General features: G+C 44.3%; 4 protein-coding genes and 1 long non-coding RNA gene across 7 annotated transcripts; 3 read left to right on the plus strand and 2 right to left on the minus strand.

Annotated features, from left to right (window-relative positions):
- Nucleotides 1-82: 82 nt before the first annotated feature.
- Nucleotides 83-2727, plus strand: LOC135618588 (uncharacterized). Its single transcript, XR_010489055.1, has 4 exons — nt 83-425; nt 1828-2079; nt 2193-2264; nt 2344-2727. It is a non-coding gene; the product is annotated as an uncharacterized LOC135618588 (long non-coding RNA).
- Nucleotides 2728-3526: 799 nt separating this feature from the next.
- Nucleotides 3527-6695, minus strand: LOC103994024 (probable mannose-1-phosphate guanylyltransferase 3). The gene is made up of 5 exons (XM_009414285.3): nt 6542-6695; nt 5509-5643; nt 4869-4931; nt 4538-4777; nt 3527-4453 (listed from the first exon to the last, which is right to left on the minus strand). The coding sequence occupies exons 2-5, from the start codon at nt 5617-5619 to the stop codon at nt 3785-3787; spliced, it is 1083 nt and encodes a 360-aa protein (XP_009412560.1). The 5' UTR covers nt 5620-5643; nt 6542-6695; the 3' UTR covers nt 3527-3784.
- A 2116-nt stretch (nt 6696-8811) lies between these two features.
- Nucleotides 8812-9336, plus strand: LOC135619392 (transcriptional regulator SUPERMAN-like). Its single transcript, XM_065121354.1, has one exon. It carries the CDS (start codon nt 8812-8814, stop codon nt 9334-9336), a length of 525 nt encoding a protein of 174 aa, XP_064977426.1.
- A 1847-nt stretch (nt 9337-11183) lies between these two features.
- LOC135619332 (L-type lectin-domain containing receptor kinase S.4-like) lies at nt 11184-13863 on the plus strand. The gene has a single exon (XM_065121248.1). The coding sequence runs from the start codon at nt 11478-11480 to the stop codon at nt 13557-13559; it is 2082 nt and encodes a 693-aa protein (XP_064977320.1). The 5' UTR covers nt 11184-11477; the 3' UTR covers nt 13560-13863.
- A 2573-nt stretch (nt 13864-16436) lies between these two features.
- Nucleotides 16437-19910, minus strand: LOC103994023 (scarecrow-like protein 33). 3 transcript variants are annotated; one of them, XM_009414283.3, is made up of 3 exons: nt 19778-19910; nt 16815-19420; nt 16437-16705 (listed from the first exon to the last, which is right to left on the minus strand). In XM_009414283.3, the coding sequence occupies exon 2, from the start codon at nt 19339-19341 to the stop codon at nt 16924-16926; it is 2418 nt and encodes an 805-aa protein (XP_009412558.2). In that variant the 5' UTR covers nt 19342-19420; nt 19778-19910; the 3' UTR covers nt 16437-16705; nt 16815-16923. The 3 variants fall into 3 exon arrangements, with proteins under 3 accessions (XP_009412558.2, XP_009412557.2, XP_064975658.1); XM_009414282.3 differs by having other exon boundaries at nt 16815-19688; nt 19778-19886; XM_065119586.1 differs by lacking the exon at nt 19778-19910 and having other exon boundaries at nt 16815-19765.
- Nucleotides 19911-22850: the final 2940 nt, after the last annotated feature.

A 22850-nucleotide genomic window follows, 5' to 3' on the forward strand; every position in this document is an offset into this window, starting at 1 on the left:
TCTGACAAGGCCAGGGGTTATTAAGTAATTGCGTGATCCATTCCATCCATCTTCTCATAAAAGTAAAACAGAAACACTTCCTTCCACAGCGGCAACAACAAAAGAAAAAATCCCGTTCCGCAACAAAAACAACCCCTGTCCTTTCTCTTCCGCCTCTCATTTCCTTCTTTATTTCCCCGATTCTTCCCCTCGTCGCCTTCGACTAATTGATTTCAGGTTCCGGCCCGGTTTCTAGGGCTTCGACTAGTGGGATCAGAGGAGACCGGCATGGATTGGGGGCGACGTGAAGGTGGAGGACCCGATCGACGCCCTCAGGGAAGTGGACCCGTACTCTTCCCCGCGCCCCATTCGGAATTCTTCTCCCGATTCACCTTCCCCAGATCTTACGCCAAATGGAGCAGCCCAATCAAGTGCAATCTCTACTAGTAAGATAACTGGACCCGACTTAATTTTCTTTTATTATTATTATTTCTGCTATTTTGTGGTGAATTCCTGTGAAGATTTTGTCGTTCATAAGTTCCTGGATATAATGCAGCGACAATTCATGTGTTAATGAAGTAAATTCCCAGAGTTATCTCGTAAAAGATGGTTTTTCCCAGTGGATCTTTGTGGAAGTATTGGTTACATCACTTTGATGTATGTGGTATTTGCAAAAAGAACCATTTCTTTGGTAGGATTTAGCATTTCATGTCGGTATAGGCTTTTGGTGGCCTTATATTTCAGAATTAATTTATGGTTTCGACGCATCTGATTCATAATATTTTCAATGCCTGGAGTCTCTTGTCAACTTTGATGGATACCCTACTGAATTCTCTCTTCCATGCGAGTTTTCTGCAGCTACAGGACAAATTATTTCATTCTGATCACATTCATCCTCCGTAAGAAAACAACTAAGACTATAGTCGGTATAGGCTTTTGGTGGCCTTATATTTCAGAATTAATTTATGGTTTCGACTTATCTGATTTATGATATTTTGGATTCCTGGAGTCTCTTGTCAATTTTGAAGGATACCATACTGAATTCTCTCTTCCATGAGAGTTTTCTGCAGCTACAGGACAAATTATTTCATTCTGATCACATTCATCCTCCGTAAGAAAACAACTAAGACTATAGTTTCTGCTATATTCCTGATTTTGGTTTATCTTGGTGCAGGAACACTTTTATCCTTTCAACTTTAATGCAGCAGTGGGTTTTCTTTAGATCCTTGTGCTATCCCATTCCTGAATGTTTGGCAAGTCTCTGATGATGTTTTAACTGCTAAGAGACCGTAGGTTTTTGACATTATATTTTCTCATACATCCCCACACAAACACATTCCTTAAGAAAAGGAAAAGAAAAAGGTGGCTCATATGCTGATTTAGAGTTAGTTGTAGGCGTAGAGCGGATGATAGCATCTCATGCATCTAGCTATTTAGAGCAATAGGTTTATGACAAGCAGGAGCCCAAGACCGATAAAGACGCAGAACATGCAGAAGATATTGTTGAACATGGCATGTGTATTGCTTCTACTTCACATCCATGCACAGTGCGTCTATCTCAGGTTGCAAAATTGGTGCAAACTTTAGAAAGTTAAATAGGAATCAAAATCTTAGATATTAGATCTAACTACTGAGACAAAATGGTGACAGCAAAAATGATTGATTTAGAAGGGAGTTTGTGTTAGTAGTTTAATGAAATGGTCAAATGTTGTTGCATTTTCATGAAAAATGTGTCATTCTTGGATGTAGCCATCATTTCTTTAGTATTATTTACAGATTTAATGTATTTAATTATAGTGATCTAAAGTATTCTGCCATGTTACAGATTCTGATGTGTGATTTACACAGCTTTGCAGTTACTTTTGATGAGAAAATGAAAAGGACTGTCAAACGCTTTTCTCCTCATTAGCTGCAAAGTTGAGGCCACCAATAGCGGGAGCTCTCAGTCTGGCTTTGACACTATTTATCTGTATTGTGGGTGTCAACTAGCTAATGGAACATATATACATAGACCTGTTCTTCGTGGGCGACCGTCTACAATAAGAGCAATCCGTATTTGTGGACAGCCTTGATGGATGTTTGTCTTGATTTTCTCAGCTGGTAAATCTTAAAAGTCTCAGCTTCTAACTCCGTTAACTTAGTAATATAGGATCGACAAACCCTTTATTGATAGATAACATTATAAAAACTCATTGACTTAATTCTCATTACAGCTAGTTGCATCCTCTGGTTGACCACCTCCAATCTGGTTGCTGTGCTTTGGGCACTCGTCGACGGACTGCTTGGTACTACTTTATTTACACTATGTACTATGAGGCATAGTCATTTTGATGGCATCCTATGGTGACTGATTGTTTTGTGTAGCAACTACACTTAACGCAACCTTCCAAATGCCTAACCTGAAGGCATGGCTTAACACATGATGTGAGGAACTTGGTGCAATATGGCGCAACTATAGTGTGTTACAACCACAGAGGTCGATAAGGAGTAAGTTCTTCAAAAGTTTGATGTTCTATTCTCTTCTGTGCATATTATTTAGAATGAGATACTGCCGGAAGTAGAGTAGCCAAAAACTCTTCCGTGTTTCTTTAGCATTTCATCATCTTTTCTCTCTCTAATCTACTATGAAGATGCTTGATGTTTTTTTTTCTTTTGGTATGCATTAATATATGTAGAAAACATTTACCATATCTGTAGGTTGTTTGACATGTATTCTTTAAGAGTTTTGTATGCTTAGTTACGGAGGAATTATGGGTTGAGGGTTTTAGTGGTAGAAGAAATCAATTTGATTTTGTCTCTTTCCCTTCCTAATAATCTTGACAAAATCTTTATCTAAAATCCTTGTGGAGTTCTTTTTTATTGTGGTGGTCATAGAACAAAGCTTCCGATCTACGTTTAACATTAACATAGTACTTCATAGATCCCCGGAAAACCAGGGATAAACTGACGTCCCCAAAGGAATAGGTCAAAGTAACTAACTGACTCTCGTTTTCTTTGCTGACTATATAACTGATTTATTTATCTGCATCAACAACAAAACTAAGTTAGAACACAATAGTTTGGCAATTTTAGCCCAAAAGGAATAGGATGGATAAACAACCCTGCCATGGTAGTTCGCTGCTTTTGATGAAACTTTCTTGGGTAGTAAACCCGTTTGCTAAATCATGTTTCATTGGTCTTCCTCAAGTGATCATAGGAAATAACTAGAGAATCATCCGAATCCAATTCCCATGTAGAAAGCTACAAGAGAGCAACTTAACCTAATTCAACAAACAATGCATATTAATTCAAATCTTCAAGCTCTTAGCAGAAACATACGGCAGCCATGTGTAGGAAACTTGCAGTTGAGTCAGCTATAGGGATGACTGGATTCAGGAAATGTTGTTGACCATGTCACTGCTACCTATCCTTGATTTGTGGCGGAAAATGAGCCGTGGTGGTTGCGATTTTGCTAACCATAGGTGTGCTTACAGTAACTTAAAAGATTGTGGTTCAAGATCTACCAAAGAACAAACAACCATAGCTTAATATACTGTAAAAGAGTTGATGCCGCAAGAGAAAATTCACTTTATTTCATCATCCCTTGCATGTTTTATTACACGGGTAAGCAGAGGTGAAAAGACAAATACACATCTGACAAGTTTGTCCGGAAAGAAAATAACATTAGTCCCTGCTTTGCACCCCCGACAAACTTGTATCTGCAGGCACAACAACGAAAAGAATCGCAGGCTGACATTTCTCACATACAACCGACACAAACTGACAACTATAGCTGCGAGAGCACTGGCGTGCAGGTCTCGCCTGCTCACATGACTATCTCAGGCTTCAAGATGCTCGATTTGATCTCTTTATGCGGGAGAACAACACCTCCGTTGCTGTATATTTCGTCGGAAACATGCACGTCCTCCCCCAGGATCGTCATGTTCTCAATCCGTGCCCACTGCCCCACCGTCGAGTGCCACCCGATGATGCTGCTGGAGATGCACGCATGCTTCTTGATGCGGACACCTCGCATCACTGTGCACCTTGACAGCCTAACTCCAGACTCGATCACACATCCAGGACCGATGGCAACATCTGGTCCGATGAGGCATCCCTCCCCTATCACAGCATTCTCATGAACCAAGACATTCCCCACGATGTGTGAGCCAGTGGCTAGTTTAGATGAGGCCTTCTTCCGCAGAGACTCTAAATAGAGCCGTAGGCCTGTGATGTAGTCCTTCGGCTGTCCAATGTCCATCCAGAAACCCGGTAGGACCATGGCATGGAGTTTCTGGTCTGCTGCAATCTTTGGGAAAACTTCCTTCTCGATCGAAGTTGGCCTCAGCTCGATACGGTCCAAGACCGATGGATTCAACAAGTAAATCCCAGCATTGATCTTGTTGCCTACAAACACTTTCGGCTTCTCCACAAATCTATCAACCTTTCCACTCTCATCCATGACGACGACACCATATTTGGATGGCTCATCGACCTATCGAATAGAAAAAGGATGGGTTCCAGGTACGAGGTAAAAAACTCTATTAACCTATCGATGAGCAAAGCTAGAGTTTTGTACCTTGGTCACCATTATTGTCGCCTCCCCACCATGGGATTTGTGGAACTGTATCAGTTCAGCAAATGGGTATTCACTTATGACATCACTGTTAAGGACAAAGAATGGCTCCCCGGAACCATCCATGAGCCTGTCTCTGGCCAAAGCCAGGGGACCAGCTGTTCCTAGTGGCTCAGTCTCTTGGGAGCAGGTGATTTTGATGCCAAGCTTATCCTCAAAGTCTTTCAGAAAATTAAGCATTACCTGAAAAAAGAGGTGACCAAGATAAATAATATGTGCAGCAGAAATAAAAATGGTCAAAACATTAAAGTATGAACATCTTTGTTTATTGTACCTCTGGTCGATAATTGATGGCCAAAACAACTTCAGTCACTCCAACATCTTTCAGAGCTTCAATCTGGCCAAAAAAGTAAACTATAGGTTAAACAAATAAACTTGATTAAAATCTCATGCACAAGAGACCTACCACCAGCATATTGAGACTAAACCTGACACAGAGAAAACCCAAAAAAGTTCCAAGAAGGATTTCTGGCAAAGAGGCAGCACTCTACAAGAGTATTACTGGATTTACAATAATTGGTAGACATAAACAATTTTACTCGATTCTTTTCAACTATAATGGTTGCAAAGTATATGTCTTTTTTTTTAAATGAAATCTCATGTAATCTCAATCTTAAAAGGACAATGCAATTATTAAAATGAACAAAAAAATAGAATCAAATGTAAAATAGTTGCAATGGGCCAAAAGTGCATCAGTTTAGTAGACAAGTTTCCCGGTGTAGTCATCTTGTGCAAAAGTTTCCCTTATCTTCTTCAAAGTAACCACTTTACTTATCTTCAAACATAGAACAGAGTGCAAAAGTTAATCAAGTGCTGAAGCCAACAATCATCAAAACAAGCCACTCAAACATGATATTCATATTTCCTCATTTCTTTGAAGTAGTAAATATTGCAGAAATCCAGAGAGCACTTACCTGATGAAGGATCATCGGTTTGTTAGCGAAATCAACGAGTGGCTTTGGGAAACTGAGTGTCAAAGGTCGGAGGCGGGTGCCAAATCCTCCAACAAGAATGAGCGCCTTCATGGTGTATACCTTCCTTTTTTTCCCCTGTTGATAAGATATCAAGATCATAGAGTAAGCCAAATAAAAGAATCCCTACCTATATGCAACTCTATTACAACATTTGTACAATAAGAATGACCAGTTTTGCATGAAGAACTCATAAGCTTAAAACTGCAGACTGGTGTCGATAATACATGGCAGAAAAACCCTCAAATGCTAAAGATGATGCACGAGGATATGGAAAAAAGCGAAAAGAATTAAAGATGTGGAAAGAACTCGGAAGGTTATGCGGGTGGCATTCGAGGCGTAAAAAGTGGTGAGCTTGAGGATCTAATCGTTGCTATGCTCTAGCTGGCTCAGAACTACGGATTCCAGGTAAAGCACACGTAATTTCCTTTTCCACAAACTTTTTTTTCTCTATTTATGAACAGCACTTAATTCCCTACTGATTACAAGAGAAAGAAGAGAGCGATTGGACCAAGAATCTCGCAGATACTGGGGAAAATTGATCAGAGAACTAGATTATTCAATGAGATCAAGCCTCTAAGACTTTCAAATCGACAAGAACAACTTTCCTAGTACCTCGTCAGAAAAGGAAATGAAATCAGTAAGACCAAAAACCGTAGGGGAAAAAGGCAGAGAATCTGATCTCCCCCCAAAAATGAACGTTATTAGTCAAAACCATCAAATTCAACACTATAAGCACCCTACCAAGCGTGAAAAAGACCCTAATCGAGCTGCACGAGCACGAAGATCACATCATAAGCCCGTCGTCACCTCGAAAAGAAACGCGATGACGAACCTACTGCTCCCGCGCGTCTCGATTCCCGACTCACATCGACCGAGAGATCGAGAACCCGCGGGATCCGAGCGAATAACTAGCTGCGAACAAAAAGGGGGGAAACCAAACGAGACCCGGACGGAGGAGGAATCGGAATCTCACCAAAATAGAGATCTTGGGTCGGGATCCCGGCAGGAGGACGCGAATCAAGGCGACGAAGAGCCGATCCCTCTCTCCTTCCCTGCTCGCGACGAAAAGAAGCAAGACGATGGACTTCCCGCAAGCTCACCACCTTTGCCCCCCTTTTATAGCCCCCGCCGGATCGTAAATCCACGCTTAATTCCTTTTCTAAAAAGAAATTAAAAATCCCTTCATTTTAAGCCTTTTCTTCTCCGTATAAATACGACAACTATTTAGGTGAAGTGTTGCATGTGTTTGAACCCCATGTAATAAAGAGTACGCCCACCTATCTCTGTCTTCTCCTGATGGGTTGGGTAGATGAGCAATAAGAACCCTAATTGACATCGACCTAATTTTCATATCATACTACCAGTAAATTTGATAGATATATGGAACTAAAAAAACACAGAATTCACCGTACAAAATGAATTAACAGGAAAACCTGCAGTGCATATGATTGCCTCAAGCTAGCCTGTCATTTGGCCGCACGTAATTAATGTGCAGAAGAGAGCTGACGTTGGAAATATTCGTTCCAACACGCAGATTTTGACCGTCGTAAAAGAACCAAATCATGATATACTGCCTATTCAAACACGAATTTCGATGTAAAATATACGGTCAACCGTGGCTCGGGATCCAACACACCGCGGCTCGTAAAGCCGTCATTCTTTCCAAAGGTCGACTCCCATCTTACCTGACATGTAGATGAAGCAATGTGATCAAATCGTTAGATCCACGAGATCTGAAATAGCTGATTCCCAAGATCGACTTAGCTGGCGGCCTTCAGATCCGACTCGATCTTCACCGAATCTCACATTTTTGCCACTTCGCAGGGCTTCATTGGATCTCATCATCCTCGCAATTTATCCACGTGTAATCATAGGATACCAGCCAGATCGTATTTCGATACACGTCACCGTAGTGCGTGCGCCAAATACTAAAACATTACATTCATTAAAGAAACAGCTTAAATGCAAGACGTATAATATCACGCAATTATGCTGCGTGCATGTCATTGCTCCATTATTGTGGCTTCAAATGGAGTGAGACAGATCCAAGCGATCCAGCCAACACAGACTGTCCCCCTCTGATGGAGACGCCTAACGCCTCTCTTGTCCGTAGAAATAACTGCCGCATTATAATTATTATCATTATCAAGTGAAATAATTGTGCACGCATTTCATGACGCTCGTGTCGCTACTCTTCTCATCATATCCGCAAATAATTCGCCGGAAAGAACAAACTGCATGACGGTGCGTAAAACATGTGCATGGCATGCATACCATGTGATATGCGAGCGTTTTTAGCGCAAGTCTCTTGGGAACGCAAGAGGTCATCAAGCTGGTCACTCTCTTTTGCATTCACACGCCAAACCCTTTTTCTTGTGCTTGGCTTCCATCCCCTTCCCTGGTTTGAAGTTGGCATCATAGCACAACAATGCCATAGATCGACCAAACTATGTTCGACTTTCCATCCTTTGGTTGGTAGCCGAAACTGACAATGACAATAATATGTATAGATAGATAGATATACGTTACATGGGCCTGCATATATCCAATGGACCGAGATGAATCAGTTTCCTAGATTAATAATCCTGATGAACACTGTAAAGGCCGGCACGCTTTTTCTTTTTATTTTTCTTCTTATTTTAAGCCTTTTTTTTTTTATTATAAGGATCAAAGGCCGGCACTCCATTTTCTTTATTGTCGAGCGAAAAATATAATGAGCAAAGGCCGGCACTCTGACCCGGTCTCAAGATTATAATACGCGTATCCGCTGCCCATCGATTAGGACCAGATGGAAGACGAGTATCTGGACTCTGCAATTGGCTTCGGTGTCGGGTTCGACTGTTGAAGCTGTGCAGCGGAAGGCTAACTCCATGCAGAGCAGTAGTAGCCTCGAGGAGGAAGAAGAAGAAGAGCAAGTGGCTTCTCGCATTGCTCCATCTTATTTTCCTGTTCCGTTTCAGTTCGAGAAAGGGTTTAGGTGGTGAGGAAACATCACTCTCGGTCGATGGAGCTTAATGTCATGCAACAATATTTTGTAGAGAAAGGGCTTCTAGAGGAATGCTTCCTTCTTCTTGCGTAACTTCGTGTTGACTCGGCAGTGTTTTGACACAAGGAAGGAGGTGTAAAGTCTCTACATATATAGATTTTAGATGAAGACTTTATATGAGTAAGGTTTGGTTGGCTTTGAGGTTTGGTTCTCCTTTCCTTCGCCCTGCCGTTCCGTTCATGCAACCCTAGCGGGCGATGGAAGCGACCAAGCTTGAAGAGAACGGCGATCGGGCTACCGGCGCACGCTCTTTTGATTGTAGCTTCTGTAAGAGAGGGTTCTCTAACGCCCAAGCTTTAGGAGGCCACATGAACATGCACAGGAAGGACAAGGCCAAGCTCAAGCATCCCTCTCGCTGCGGTAATCCATTCCCTTCCAGGAACGCCGTGCCCTCGTCTCTTCCGATCGTCGGTGGCTACACGTCCCCTCCGAGCCATGAAAGCGCGTGCATCTCCACATGGCGATGGAGCCTCCCAGGTGCAGAAGGCGACAGCTGCTACAGATTCGGTAGTCTCGTGGATTCCGCTCGCCGGTCGACTTTGTCATCTCGAGCAAATGGTCACGGATCGAGAAGTGGCGAGGTGGTGGAGATGCATCAGATGAGGCACGGCGTGGTCGAGGCAGACATAGATCTGGAGCTCCGGCTGGGTCGATCGGTGAACTACTTACGTTCTGAGGACAAGACTCAGCAGGGTGCTTCTTTCACGGAGAGGATTCTCTGAACAGTTTTCTTTCGCATTTTGATAGCTCATAATCATTAGTATTTCATGTTGTTTCTTCGTGATCGACTGGAAGCTGAAGTATATCCAAAAGATAAATGAATCGGTTGATACCTGAGAAGTTTCATGAACATAGTTGGGGTCTATTGGTTGACGATTAAGAGTGCGAACTTCCGATGCAGAGAGTTGCAATCTATTTTATCATAGTTTCTCTTTGCATCTTATTCTTATAAGAAATTTAGATGTTATGTGATGCAATTAATCTATCGACAAAAGAAGCTTTAAGCAGTTTTATGAAGTAACAAATACACAATGTTCATTGCAAGTTGTAAGTGAACCTTTACACCGTAGCTAAGGTGTCAGCACGATTTGGTCCAGTCCCGGATGTACAAGGTTGCTCGAGTGGATGCTCGGGTGGTGAGGACGAGCGTCGAGTCGGGTTCGAGCTTCGTCCCTCGAGCGCAGTCTTCTTTCTTGGCGAGTGGCCTACTTCTCCACCGTTAGACTCCTGCACATAGGTTGAGGTCGGGAGGGGGATTTTCCGACTCAACCCCTCCGAAGCTTAAGTTAGCTTTTGGTAAAATGAGATAGAGTTGAGTGTTCGAAGTCACCTCCTTCCTGATTAAGGAAAGTTAGCTTTTATACATGCGAGGATGAATTGATCATACAAGGTCAATTAACTACGACCGGCTCCTCGAGTGACTGACTTTAACTTCTGTATAAGCGTCGACCGACCAGCACGGATCGGCGCCGCGCGGCACCACCCAAAGCTTTCGGGGATGGATGTACCGTAGTGATGTCGTTCGTACAGAGGGCACGGCAAGCGATTGCCCGCCACGTATGTATTATGCACCACATCATACTTGAAGTTCCACGCCTGCATTGTCATATCTGTTTATCCGGATCCACATGCACAATACCAAAATATGTCCTATCACAAGTATTCTGAAATCTTAAATTCTATATATAGAAAGACAGATAAACAATGATGAGTTTCGTTATTGTTTATGTTTCACGAGAAAAGACTGAATCTTTACCGAAAGAAATATCATGAAAAGAAATGTTCTTTTGTTTCTTATCTGTACAAACTCACTCATCAAAGCAGTCTGTCAATGCCAGTCATTACATCAGTTCATCATCCCTTTTCTTGACTTGATTCCAAAACGAATAACCTATTCATCTGATGTGGTTACTTTCGGCTGGTAGATTCTAAGCAAAATGCAAAACCCATCAACTGTTCTTGGTCTCTTGACAAGGTTTGATTGAAGAACTCAAGCTCAGCTGCCCTCAGTCGTGTGTTCGAACTGCATGACATCCACCAATTTTTGCTGCAGAAAAAACCTAAGTTCACACTTTGTCGACCTCACATCACTGCCAAACATGTTTGCTAACTGTTCTCTCTTCCTTTAATGGAGAAACTGAAACATGCCAGCATTGCAGACAGATGCATCCATCCCCCACTGTTCTTGGGAGACAGACATGGGTCATTTCTAGGGAAATTTCCTCTTGTAATACCAAAAGCTTTTTGTTTGACAGAATGATCTGAACAAGACTTCTGACTTATGTGTGCGACAAGGCTTCCTCTTTTCCATTGCTACCGAATGAAATGGGATGCAGGATATTGACCTTGGCTTACCTTCTTCTTCTTGTTCGCTTCGCTTAAGAACAGATTGTAGCGATCCAAGGATCTGTGGACAAGTCGGTGGAATCTTGAGAAGAGAAAGCTTGGGTTCGGTTCCTATCAAATACTATTATCGGCACTGTGAGGATGTGATGTTGACTCGAGTGTTTGGAATGGGGAGGATTCATGGCGACATGGTGTGGCCTAACAAGGTCGCACTGTGTAGTCAAGCCATATTTGGATGATTGACTTTCGCCAGAGGTCTTTTGTTTCCTTCTTTGGTGTGGTTCGATGTTCTTGGGCGGGCGTTGTCGGTCGCTCTGACTTTGACTTTGTTACGGACTTATCTCCATGGAAAGTGAGGCAAGTAGTAAACCTCGTTTTCCTGTGATCACGGCCGTTGTTTTATGCCCTGTGATGATCCAACGGTTGATAAGTTTCCGGATCCAGAGAACGCCGCCGCTACAAAAGCGCCGCGACGGAGCTGTGGAGGTCGGCACTCGATCTCTCGTTCGTTCTTCCGATGTCTAAACGTTCGATACTTTTCACCATCCTCTTCTCTCTCTCGCTCTCTTCCGCCGCCCAGCAAGACGAGTTCACCTACATAGGCTTCTCCGGCGGCGCAAATGGCGGTGGAAGCAACATCAGCTTGAATGGGGTTGCGGAGGTCGACGACAGCGGGATCCTGCGGCTGACCAACGAGACGAGCCGGCTGATTGGCCACGCCTTCTACCCTGCGGCCCTCCGGTTCCGGAACGCCACCAGCGGCGCCGCCTTCTCCTTCTCCACCGCCTTCGCGTTTGCCATCGTTCCCGAGTACCCCAAGCTCGGCGGCCACGGTCTCGCCTTCACCATTGCGCCCACCAAGGAGCTGCCGGGGGCCCTGCCCAGCCAGTACCTCGGCCTCGTGAACGCCTCCGACGTCGGCAACCCCACCAACCACGTCTTCGCCGTGGAGTTCGACACCGTCCAGGACTTCGAGTTCGGCGATATCAACGACAACCACGTCGGTGTCGACATATACGGCTTGGTCTCCAACTCGTCCGCCTCCGCCGCCTACTATGGCGGCGACGGCGCCAAGAAGGACCTCAATCTCAAGGGCGGGTTCACGATCCAGGCTTGGATCGACTACGACGGAGGCGAGAAGGTTCTCAACGTCACCATTTCGCCTTTCTCCTCGAAGCCGAGTACGCCGTTGCTGTCGTTTCGGGTGGATTTGTCCCCAGTCCTCCTGGACGACATGTTCGTGGGCTTCTCCGCGTCCACTGGACTGCTCGCGAGCTCCCATTACCTCTTTGGCTGGAGCTTTAAGATGAAATGCGTCTCTCGGTCCCTGGATCTCTCCTCCCTGCCGTCGCTTCCTCTGCCGAAGAAGAAAAATATCACCTTGGCGATCGCCGCCTCTATCACGGCCTTTGTTCTGCTCATCACCGCAATCGCCGCCGCCGCCTTCATCTTCTGTAAGATCAAGAATGCCGACGTAATCGAGCAGTGGGAGTTCAGCTGCGGCCCCCATCGCTTCTCCTACGAGGAGCTGAAGCGCGCCACCCACGGGTTTCGAGACAGAGAGCTGCTGGGCTTGGGCGGGTTCGGCAAGGTATACAGGGGAACCCTTCCGGGCTCTCGGGCGGAGGTGGCGGTGAAGCGGGTCTCCCACGAGTCGAGGCAGGGGATCCGCGAATTTGTGGCGGAGATCGCCAGCATTGGGCGGCTCCGCCACCGGAACCTGGTCCAGCTCCAGGGCTGGTGCCGCCGCCGTGGAGACCTCCTCTTGGTATACGACTACATGCCCAACGGCAGCCTCGACAAGCTCCTGTTCTGCGACGATCCCTGCGGCCAGCCGCCACCGCTCCTTTCGTGGCCGCAGCGCTTCAGAATCCTCCGTGGCGTCGCCTCCGCCCTCCTCTACCTCCACGAGGGGTGGGAGCAGGTGGTGATCCACCGGGACGTGAAGGCCAGCAACGTCCTCCTCGACGCCGAGTTCAACGGCCGCCTCGGCGACTTCGGGATGGCCAAGCTCCACGACCACGGCACCAACCCGAGCACCACCCGCTTGGTGGGTACCGTGGGTTACCTCGCCCCCGAGCTCACCCGTACCGGCAGGGCCTCCACCAGCTCCGACGTGTTCGCCTTCGGCGCTCTGGTGCTCGAGGTGGTGTGCGGGCGGCGGCCCATCGAGCCCAAGGCGTCACCGGAGGAGCTGGTGCTGCTGGACTGGGTGAGGGAGCGGTGGAGCGCGGGGCGGTGGGCGGACGTGGTGGATCCCCGGCTGGACGGCGAGTACGAACGCGAGGAAGCGGCGGTGGCCATAAAGTTGGGACTTTGGTGCTCCCACCCCTCGGCGGCGGCGAGGCCGGGCATGAGGGAGGTGGTGCGGTACCTCGACGGCGGTGACGTGGCGGAGTTGCCGCCGTTGCCCAGACCTCCGGAGAGTAACGGCGGTCTCGACGGCTTAGCACCGTTCTACCCTTCCTCCGCCGAGAAGGTCTCCACGGGGTCGACTTCTCTCGGAGAAGAGGCAGTGGGGTCCGCCCACTCATCTCTCTCCCTTCATTCGCATGATCCCATGCCAGAACAAGGTTTGGATCATTGCCGCCCTCCGTAATATCATCAAGATGATGAGAGAAAGACATCATGGGATGCGAACATGAGAGAATATTTCTCGTCATTGGTTTCAGCTCCCAAACTCTGCATGTCATCATCGAATGTTTCGACGGCAACATCTTTCTGTCATGGAATGCTACTGACAGTTTATTCTCCATGTGTTTGCGGTCCTTTACAGTTTGTTTGGTGGCGATAAGACGATTCCATCCTCCTAAAGTCGGAGCTTTTCCGCGTGACGACGAACTCTCCTCCCAAGAAAGCATCTCATTGCCATCTTGTTTAGCACACGTGGAGCACGTGCTAGAACCACCCATCCATCATTTTTAGTTGTTCTTAAAAGACCCAAAAAGCACTCTCCTATATATATATATATATATATATATATATATATATATATATATATATATATATATATATATATATATATATATATATATATATATATATATATATATATATATATATATATATATATATATATATATATATATATATATATATATATATATATATATATATATATGTATATATATATATATATATATATATATATATATATGTATATATATATATATATGTATATATATATATATGTATATGTATATGTATATATATATATATGTATATGTATATATATATATATACATATGTATATGTATATATGTATATATGTATATATACATATGTATATATGTATATATATATATATATATATATATATATATATATATATATATATATGTATATGTATATGTATATGTATATATGAAAATTAAGGGGGTATGAAATTGAATCGATTTGAAGAATGATTGGATGTTGGTCCAACTGGGAAGAGATCGCCCTGGTGATGACCCACCCATCCATCATTTTTAGTTGTTCTTAAAAGACCCAAAAAGCACTCTCCTATATATATATATATGTATATATATATATATATATGTATATATATATATATATATGTATATATATATATATATATGTATATATATATGTATATGTATATGTATATATATATACATATGTATATGTATATATGTATATATACATATGTATATATATATATACATATGTATATATATATATATGTATATATATATATATATATATATATATATATATATATATATATATATATATATATATATGTATGTATGTATATGTATATGTATATGTATATGTATATATGAAAATTAAGGGGGTATGAAATTGAATCGATTTGAAGAATGATTGGATGTTGGTCCAACTGGGAAGAGATCGCCCTGGTGATGACCCACCCAATGAATAAGCCCAACGGGAAAAGACCGCGTTATTCGACAAAAGCCCATCGTTGCATCGCATGGTTCGTAGAATCTTATCTCGCTTTGGATGACTTCCCCGTGCAAGTCGAATCGGCATCCGTTCGTCAGCTGACATGCCGTAAACACCACCCCGTTCGGTGGCGCTGGACCGAGGCGAGAACAATGCTAGTGACGAGCAGGAATAGTCGCCGCTGTTCTTTCTCTGAAAGTAGAAACAAGAGCACGGCCCGGCTATGGTTGTGGCAGTTTGCTGAGAGAGTGTGCACGCGAGGAAAACAACAATGCGTGGCGATGTGAGACAGTAAAAATCCATGAAAAGTCAACAAGTATGAGCGTGGGATTTGTTGTTTTAGGGAAAATACATGACAGAGAGAGATGGCAACATCCCGAGTGTTCTTAGAATGCCTTGTCGGACGTGTCTCCTGAGTACGCATGCTGACAAATCTTTGGTTTCTCGACGGTGAGAGTGAGCGATAAGGCTATGAACAAGAAGACGTAAGCTGGTTCTCAACTTAAAGATTAAGTAGAAGAAGGCCTGATGGTTACTGGTGGATACAGAAAGTTGATTAAGAACTCTGCTGACTTCTGTTCGATTGCCCACTCGAGCAAGTTTATCGAGTGTTTGGATCGTAATATACGACTGGGTTTATTTATTGGGATCGTGTGTGTGACGGATAAGAGTGACGCATAGTTTCAGATGCAAGTTGGATCGATTTGTTTGGATAATAATCCTGTCCAAGTTTTCATTTCTTACATGTGTCATATATGTTGATGCCTATACGTAAATATTAAACCACACATACATGACCAATACCTTCATATGACCCATATCTAAAACTAATATATATATATATATATATATATAAGTCAATAATCATTTTAAATTATTATTTGTATATATATATATATGTGTGTATATGTTAGTAAAGGATAAGTGATGAGATTGATCTTATAATAATATTAATAAAAGTAAGTGACTAGATGAGACAAATTAGGGGTGGGACCCAACCGAGGCGTGTGAACGCGGAACACACACCAAGATTCCAAGCGCGTAGGTTTGTGGGATGGCTGCGCGAGGGGCACGGTGACATGTTTATTGTTATCTTCCTCGAATGCATGTTGCGGCACTCTTTGCAGAAATGGCGCGGTTAAATGAGGTGTACGATGGAGGTGCGTTGACGCGACTTGAAGCATCGGCATTCGTGGTCCGACTGCATGTTTCTGCAGCTTTGTTTTCGCCGTCGTGATGTCGGCGTCGGTAAAGCAGCTTTGTCTCTCGGTCAGCCACTTGCATCGGCCATTTTGTTTTCTGGTGGACGATCCACCGAAACCCATCTTTTTCTAATGGAATGAGAGTAGTACAGATATGGTGTTAGTACAGAGTAGATGAAGCAAGATAATGTCAAAGATGGAGTCAAATCTTTTGATCAAATGTTGCAGAGAAACAGACGTGGATTCCGCAAAGATGTGTGAGAGAAGAAGCCATTGTACGTCCATCCCATTGAGCCATTTTGGTTTGGTGAAAAGACTAACAAAGCTTGTCAATCGTGTTCTGCATTATTTGGAGATATACACCAACGTAAGAATGACACATTTACATTCGCAAGGAACAAAAATAATGAGGCAATTCACATATGAGGATTACACTAATCAAAGCTACTGACCAGTTACATCATTCAAACATACACCAAATAAGAATCGAGCTGAGAACCTATCTATGACGACTATGAGGTCCATAACCCATTAGATACCTACAACCTGCTTCTGCTGCTCCAGCTTAAACTGTGGTTGAGCTTGACCATTGTAAAGCTTTAAAGTCAGGCCATGATCAACTGGAATAATAAAGATCCTGTAGAAGAAACAAATCATGGTTAACACATATGCCGACTAGCACAAGGAGTTCTAGTGACATAAAGAACATAGAGAAGGATGAACTACAGATCTAGCAGGAAAATCACCTAATAATGAGTCACAAACATCAGCTTTAGGATCAGAGGTCGAGTGTAAAATGTCTTCACTTACATCATATGCTATATAAAGTCACAATCTAGGTTTCCATTAACAAATCTAGCAAGAACTACTTGATTTCCAAGTGGATAGCGCATAAATGATCCGGCCCTTCCACCCCTGCAGCAGCCATTGGCTATCTTCATCCATATCAAAATCCTTGTGGTAGCAGGACTTCACTCTATCCTTTGCTTTCTTCACGATATCAGGGTTCAGCGGAAGCTGAGTGAACCCTGCCCTCAGGTTCCTTACGTGCCACTGCTTGTAGGTCTCTGGCCTCTCGACCCTTTCTGTACCCTCACAAGAGATGACATTTAGAGCCTCGCGCCCAAAGAGAACCTTTTCGATCAGCTGCCTCGGTTCATCCTCATGTGGCACATTCGTCCCGATCATATCAAACAAGGAAGAGAAGTGGAATAAAGCTTCTCGGAAGCGTGTGACGAAGAATGGAGCATTGTACGTGCCATTAAGAACACCATGAATGAACACATCTGGGTTGATCTTTCTTACAGTGTTCAAGACCATATCCCTCGGACTATCCACCACCACTGTCTCATCCATCAGATTCCTAAACCGGTACAAACAGTTGACCACCACCACCTCATCTTCACGAATGTTAAGATCCTCGACTCGTATGGTCTCCCACTTGGTTGCGATCGCATGAAACTCGAAAGGGATGTTGAAACTGCATGCATAATCAGCTAGACGATGCCCTGTTTCATCAATCAGTTCGGTCGGGCGGAATCCATGCACAGGTACATCTATACCTGTCATGCGAAGCTTCGGAGGCCCACCAGGCCGATTAGAAAGCCGTTGCATGAAACATGGCCATTGGAAACCATAGTATATGCCGAAATCTATAATGTGCAAACTAGCTGCATTCTCTGCCACATTTAGAATGGTTTGGGTAGAGAAGAAATGGGAGATCTTCTTGAAAGGACAAGCAGCCAAATAAAGCTGGTAAGCTTTTAGGATGTCGGTAACAGGACTTCGTTTTGCCACCAAGGATTGATAGACCTGACTCCCCGTACCAGCGAGGCGAGCCTGCAGGCCATCGGCAAACCAATGGGCTAGCCTCTGATTTGCGTCTCCATGACGAGAAGAGTGCTGTCTGATCTGTTTCAACAATTCATTCGCACTTCGGCGATCATCTGTTGCCACAGCTTGAGCACAATGAATGAGGAGTGTTCTAAGATCCACAACCTCCCTCTTCGATTGCTTCTTTCCTCGACCCTTCCCGCCACTTGAACCTTTAGAGTGACAACTATGAGAAAGTTTGCTTACTTCATTCTGCAATTTCTGGCGGAGTTTATCAACACTCTCTGAGCAATTTTCCCCGTTACATAGCAAAACCTCATCAAACATTTTTGTGCGAATAGTCTCCTCGGTGTAAACCGCTGATTGTTTATTACTCCTTCCCTCCTCCAAATCTAAATCTTCGTCATGTGGGTTTTTACGACCCCTTGATGGATGAACTTGGTGTTCTCTGTCCTCATCCTCTTGTTTGACCCCAACCATCCCCTGAGGTATGTTAAAACCACTGGCCTCTAAGTCGATCACCAACTTATCCTCACTTGGAAGGAATTTGCGTGCCTCCTCGAGTCCCCTCTGGAACTGCCATGCAGGTTGGCTCTCAGTAAGTAAATCAAGAGGTGTAAGTGTGCTTAGAAGAGACTCCTCCACCCCTTCCGTGATATTCCCAAAGCTATTTGTGGAGGAGAATGAACAATGTGAAGAGCAGTCGATCAGTATAGGATGAGTCTGCAGCCGAGAAGAATGTTCGACAGGGTCATACGGCCGGCAGTTGCTGATGACCGTGCTGCCAGAAATGCTGATACAGGAATTTCCTTGGTGATTACTGATGCTATCATCGGGGCTGTCAGAAAAATGGCTGGAACACAACGGTGGCCGATCGGGCGAAGGTGGGAACTTCTCACCTAAGATCTCATAGAAGGGTTTCTCTGCAGCTATCAGAGCAGGGTCTTCTGGGTATACATCGAATTTCTCATCAATGTTCTCCTCCATGAGCATTTGGTCAATATAGTTGAGGACGATATCAGAGAAGATCTCGGAGTCTTCAAAGACATCAACCTCAGGGCCTGCGCCAAGCGATGGCGCAAGGTTGGAGTCTCGGGTGGAAACAGAGGGGGGAAAACCAGGATCAACATCCGGGAGACCGAACAAACTACTCTGATTCGAGAAGCGTGGTTGCCCTCCCAGCGGTGAGCTGCCGAAGGCATTCTCCTCAGCGAATGGATGATCATGACTAAATCCTCCGTTCGTGACGGTATCGGACGACGACGGAGCACTCGCATCACTGGAATCGGAAGGGGTATGAAGAAATGGAATGCCCTGGACGTCGAAGACGCCATTTAGGTGTGAGGCGGCCATCGCCGGCGGCCGCCCTCTGAGTTTGAAACCACCAGCAGTGATCGGATCACCGATCACACCCCGCAGATCCCCAATTCCAGTGCCCATGGCTACCGATCTCGCATCACCCTACGCACCAGGCTCTACCAGAAATCACTACCGATCTGACCGACTCCAAGCCTTGTTACTACCAAACCACCCCAAATAACAATCACTAGACACATACAAATCAAATGACCAGGCAGGAAAGACTTGCGACCAAAAGGATGCAGAAAGCAATGGATCAAAGAGAAAGAAAATTAACCATCACAAGTCTCGTACAAAGAACGGACAATAAAGAAAGGTTGAGATCAGTATAACTACAGAAACACGAAATAGCATCCATGAATCTTGAAACGAAGGAGTGTTTGGAAACACCAAGCGAATCACGCAATCAGATCCGTAAAATTCGAAGGCTGGAATCCAAGGGAAAGAGCAACAGAGCAGGTATCAGCAAAAGAGGAAGTCTACGACAGGATGTCGACAAGAAAGGGGAGGGTCTTACCTCGATCGAGGCACCAAATGCTCCGCGCGCGCGCGAGAGAGAGAGAGAGAGCGAGCGTCACTTGTGAGACGGGGACGGGTTCGGTCGGCCACGCACCCTTTTAAATGTATAAGCCCCCATGTACATTAGTTAACGACGACAATAAAAGAAGGTTTCTATGGGGATAAGAGGGAATGCATAAAATTTCAACTTTGCCCCCCTCGCCCTTTCTTAACTGGAAGCTTCGCGGAAACGGCTCCCCCACCCAGCCACCGGGTGCACCGTTTAGCCAGAGCGCGACGAGGACGGCGCCAGCTGAACCGCCGGTTTCTGGGCCGATGGGTCCGACCCAATTCCTCGCCCATTCGTTAGCTTGCTCCTCAAGTCATCGCCCGTAACCGCGTGGCGGAGAGTGTTACGCGCGTGGCGAAAACCATCCGACGGCTGGTTTTGTTCGGTCCGACTGCGTAGCTGGTCGACACGTCGGCGCAGGTGGGGACCGCGACAGGTGGCAGTCGTGCGCCTAAAGGCCTCACGCCTTCGGGTGTTTGGCGCGACTCAGGTGTCCCGAAGCATTGTTTTCCAGGTGGCAATTGGCTATTAATTGGTGGTATTTCCGACATGTCTCCTCACTTGATCGCAAGCCATCATGAACGAATTCGACGATATCACATCAATTATGTCTTCAATCTTAGTTACCACTAATAAATATTTATCATCACATAACATGTCGAACTATTGCATGGTTCAACCGATAGCAAATAAGATTTTCTCCGAAAATTCTTTCTCGGAATTTGTATAAATAGAAAAGAGACATGTTATTGTATTCAAGTAAAAGCTTCTTCTTTAATAAACCTTCGGAGTCGCCCCTGCCTCTAGCCAACAACCAACGTCGTTGTAACCACATTCCTAAAAGGCTCCACGGCCAATCCTCATCTTCCTCACCGCGGTAGTCTTCATTGATCTACCAACAATCGACGGACTTGAGGAGAACGAAGGGAACGCATGTGCTCTCAATAGTCTACACGCCGAGACTCGGTGGTCCAGTGCGCTCTCCTTCGTGTATATGTACAATCATGCCACGCACAGCACCATGTGGATCGTCGCTGCATGCACAAACTCAAGCCACCACAATCACCCACCTCTCACCTCCTTGATACTGTTGTAGCATCACTGCAGCTTTTTCCTCTACTGCAGCTTCCTCCTTTGTTGCAACTTCTTCCTATACTGCGGTTTCTTCCTCTGTTATAGCATTGTTATAGCTTTCTATATTGCTGCAGCTTTCTCCTCTACTATAGGTCGTCGCCGTAACTGTTTGCTTTGCATCAAGATTGGTATCCTTGACAGGAGCACCATCTTACGGGGGCATAATAGAAGATTTTTTCAACTATATGAGAAAATCTCTTACTCTGTTGAGGAAAATCCTCCCTCATAATTTATAAAAATAGAAAAAGGACATATTAATATATTCAAATAAAAGCTTCTTCTTCTTAAATAGAACTTCTTCACTTCTTAAATAAAGCTTATTCAATAATTCTTCTTATATTTTATTCTTTCCAACATCAACATCCAACCCGACATGAACAAATTGTCTTCGACTAGATAGATGATCAGAATCCTAAGATAGGTCATGCATGTATACAGTACCGTTTTATTAGGGTAACATGAACTCCATACTTAGAGAGAGAGAGAGAGAGAGGGAGAGGGAGAGGGAGAGGGAGAGGGAGGCATGAACTCCGGCAACATAGGCCATAAGGCCTGTGGCTAATAGGAAAGAACGATAAAGCAAGTTTACCAACAACATTTCTAAAAGATACATGATTGATGGAGAGTACATGATGGGGGAAAAGAGTATTCATGTTGTGTTTGGGTGTGGGAGGGTTTGGACCACTAATTAGGTTTAGTTACCTATCTTATGTATGCATCATCACTGCGGTCTGTATCTGTTGATGTCTATTTCTCACCTCGCCGAATATTCTCTATCATTTTTTATATTTAATTTAATTTTGTTTAGTCCACTTAGATGACGTGATCCACAAAATAAATAATACCTACTAATATCAGTAGTGATAGCAATAACAATAATCTACACAGCTGCATTGCATTGCATTGCATTGCATGTGAGCTTGAGATCTTTAGGTATCGGATGAGCATCTTACATGTCCTTGTCACTCTGGCTTCCATCTACGTTCATCAATTTGCGCGGATCCTGTCGGTCGACGGATGCCTGTTTTGTCTGGGATTGAATCATGTGGTCGGCGTCGTGGAGATGTGACAGGATGGCAGCCAGTCGCCAACTTGGCTATGTTCCAAGAACAGGAGACAGCGTTTCCTTGGTCCAAACATGAGATTCCCAATGTCCCCATCGTACATCCGCGTCGAAGATGTTTTAAATCTTAATCTAGCTTTCGAAGTATACCGATGACTGATATAACTCAGTAGTTCATTGCCGTAAGACAATGCAACTAAATCGATTGGTCACTTGCAGCATCCGTGAATGGAATCAGCAAGCGAAGCGTTCGTGTCCTTTGGGTTGTGCTCATCAATGGATGTGATGTGATGTGACATGCATGCGGTCAAGAAGGATGGTGGAAGGCAGCGAAATGTACTAACATGGGCAGTGATAGAGACAACACTGGTTGATAGGACGATGCAAACAAATGGCTGGTGGGAGAGAATTGAATGCGTCAAGGAGATGATTGACATCTATTGAGAGGAGTCGTGAACGGCTCGTAATGATTGAGGTGGTGGCCGAAGGAGAATCGATGATCACGATTAATTCACATCATAAATAAAAAGAAACGAAACGATGGTACATGTGACTCTTCGAATTGAAGTCAAAATTATATGTTGGAACATTTCATGCCCCTACGGCACGACGACACCTCGGAATGATCCAAACCTCATCAACACCAATTAACGTAATTATCACATTCAGCATTAAATCTAAATATAAAAATACTTTCGACACAACGAACAGAGTAATGAAAAAGATCACCTCCCACTCATTAGTACGAGACGAATACTCACAATACTTTTTCTTAACAATGGTAACTTAAATATCAGAGAGACCTCACCTATCTCGAGATAATCC

This window comes from Musa acuminata, chromosome BXJ2-8 (assembly GCF_036884655.1).
Source record: "Musa acuminata AAA Group cultivar baxijiao chromosome BXJ2-8, Cavendish_Baxijiao_AAA, whole genome shotgun sequence".
NCBI classification, from domain to species: domain Eukaryota; kingdom Viridiplantae; phylum Streptophyta; class Magnoliopsida; order Zingiberales; family Musaceae; genus Musa; species Musa acuminata.

Excerpts from the sequence above, each read along its gene's own strand:
- LOC135619392 (XM_065121354.1), top strand. The coding sequence starts at position 8,812 with ATGGAAGCGACCAAGCTTGAAGAGAACGGCGATCGGGCTACCGGCGCA.
- LOC103994023 (XM_009414283.3), bottom strand. The coding sequence starts at position 19,341 with ATGGGCACTGGAATTGGGGATCTGCGGGGTGTGATCGGTGATCCGATC.
- LOC135619332 (XM_065121248.1), top strand. The coding sequence starts at position 11,478 with ATGTCTAAACGTTCGATACTTTTCACCATCCTCTTCTCTCTCTCGCTC.
- LOC103994024 (XM_009414285.3), bottom strand. The coding sequence starts at position 5,619 with ATGAAGGCGCTCATTCTTGTTGGAGGATTTGGCACCCGCCTCCGACCT. Across the intron at positions 4,932-5,508 it reads AACCGATGATCCTTCATCAG|ATTGAAGCTCTGAAAGATGT; the intron begins GTAAGTGCTCTC and ends TTTTTTGGCCAG. Across the intron at positions 4,778-4,868 it reads CCATCAATTATCGACCAGAG|GTAATGCTTAATTTTCTGAA; the intron begins GTACAATAAACA and ends CTCTTTTTTCAG.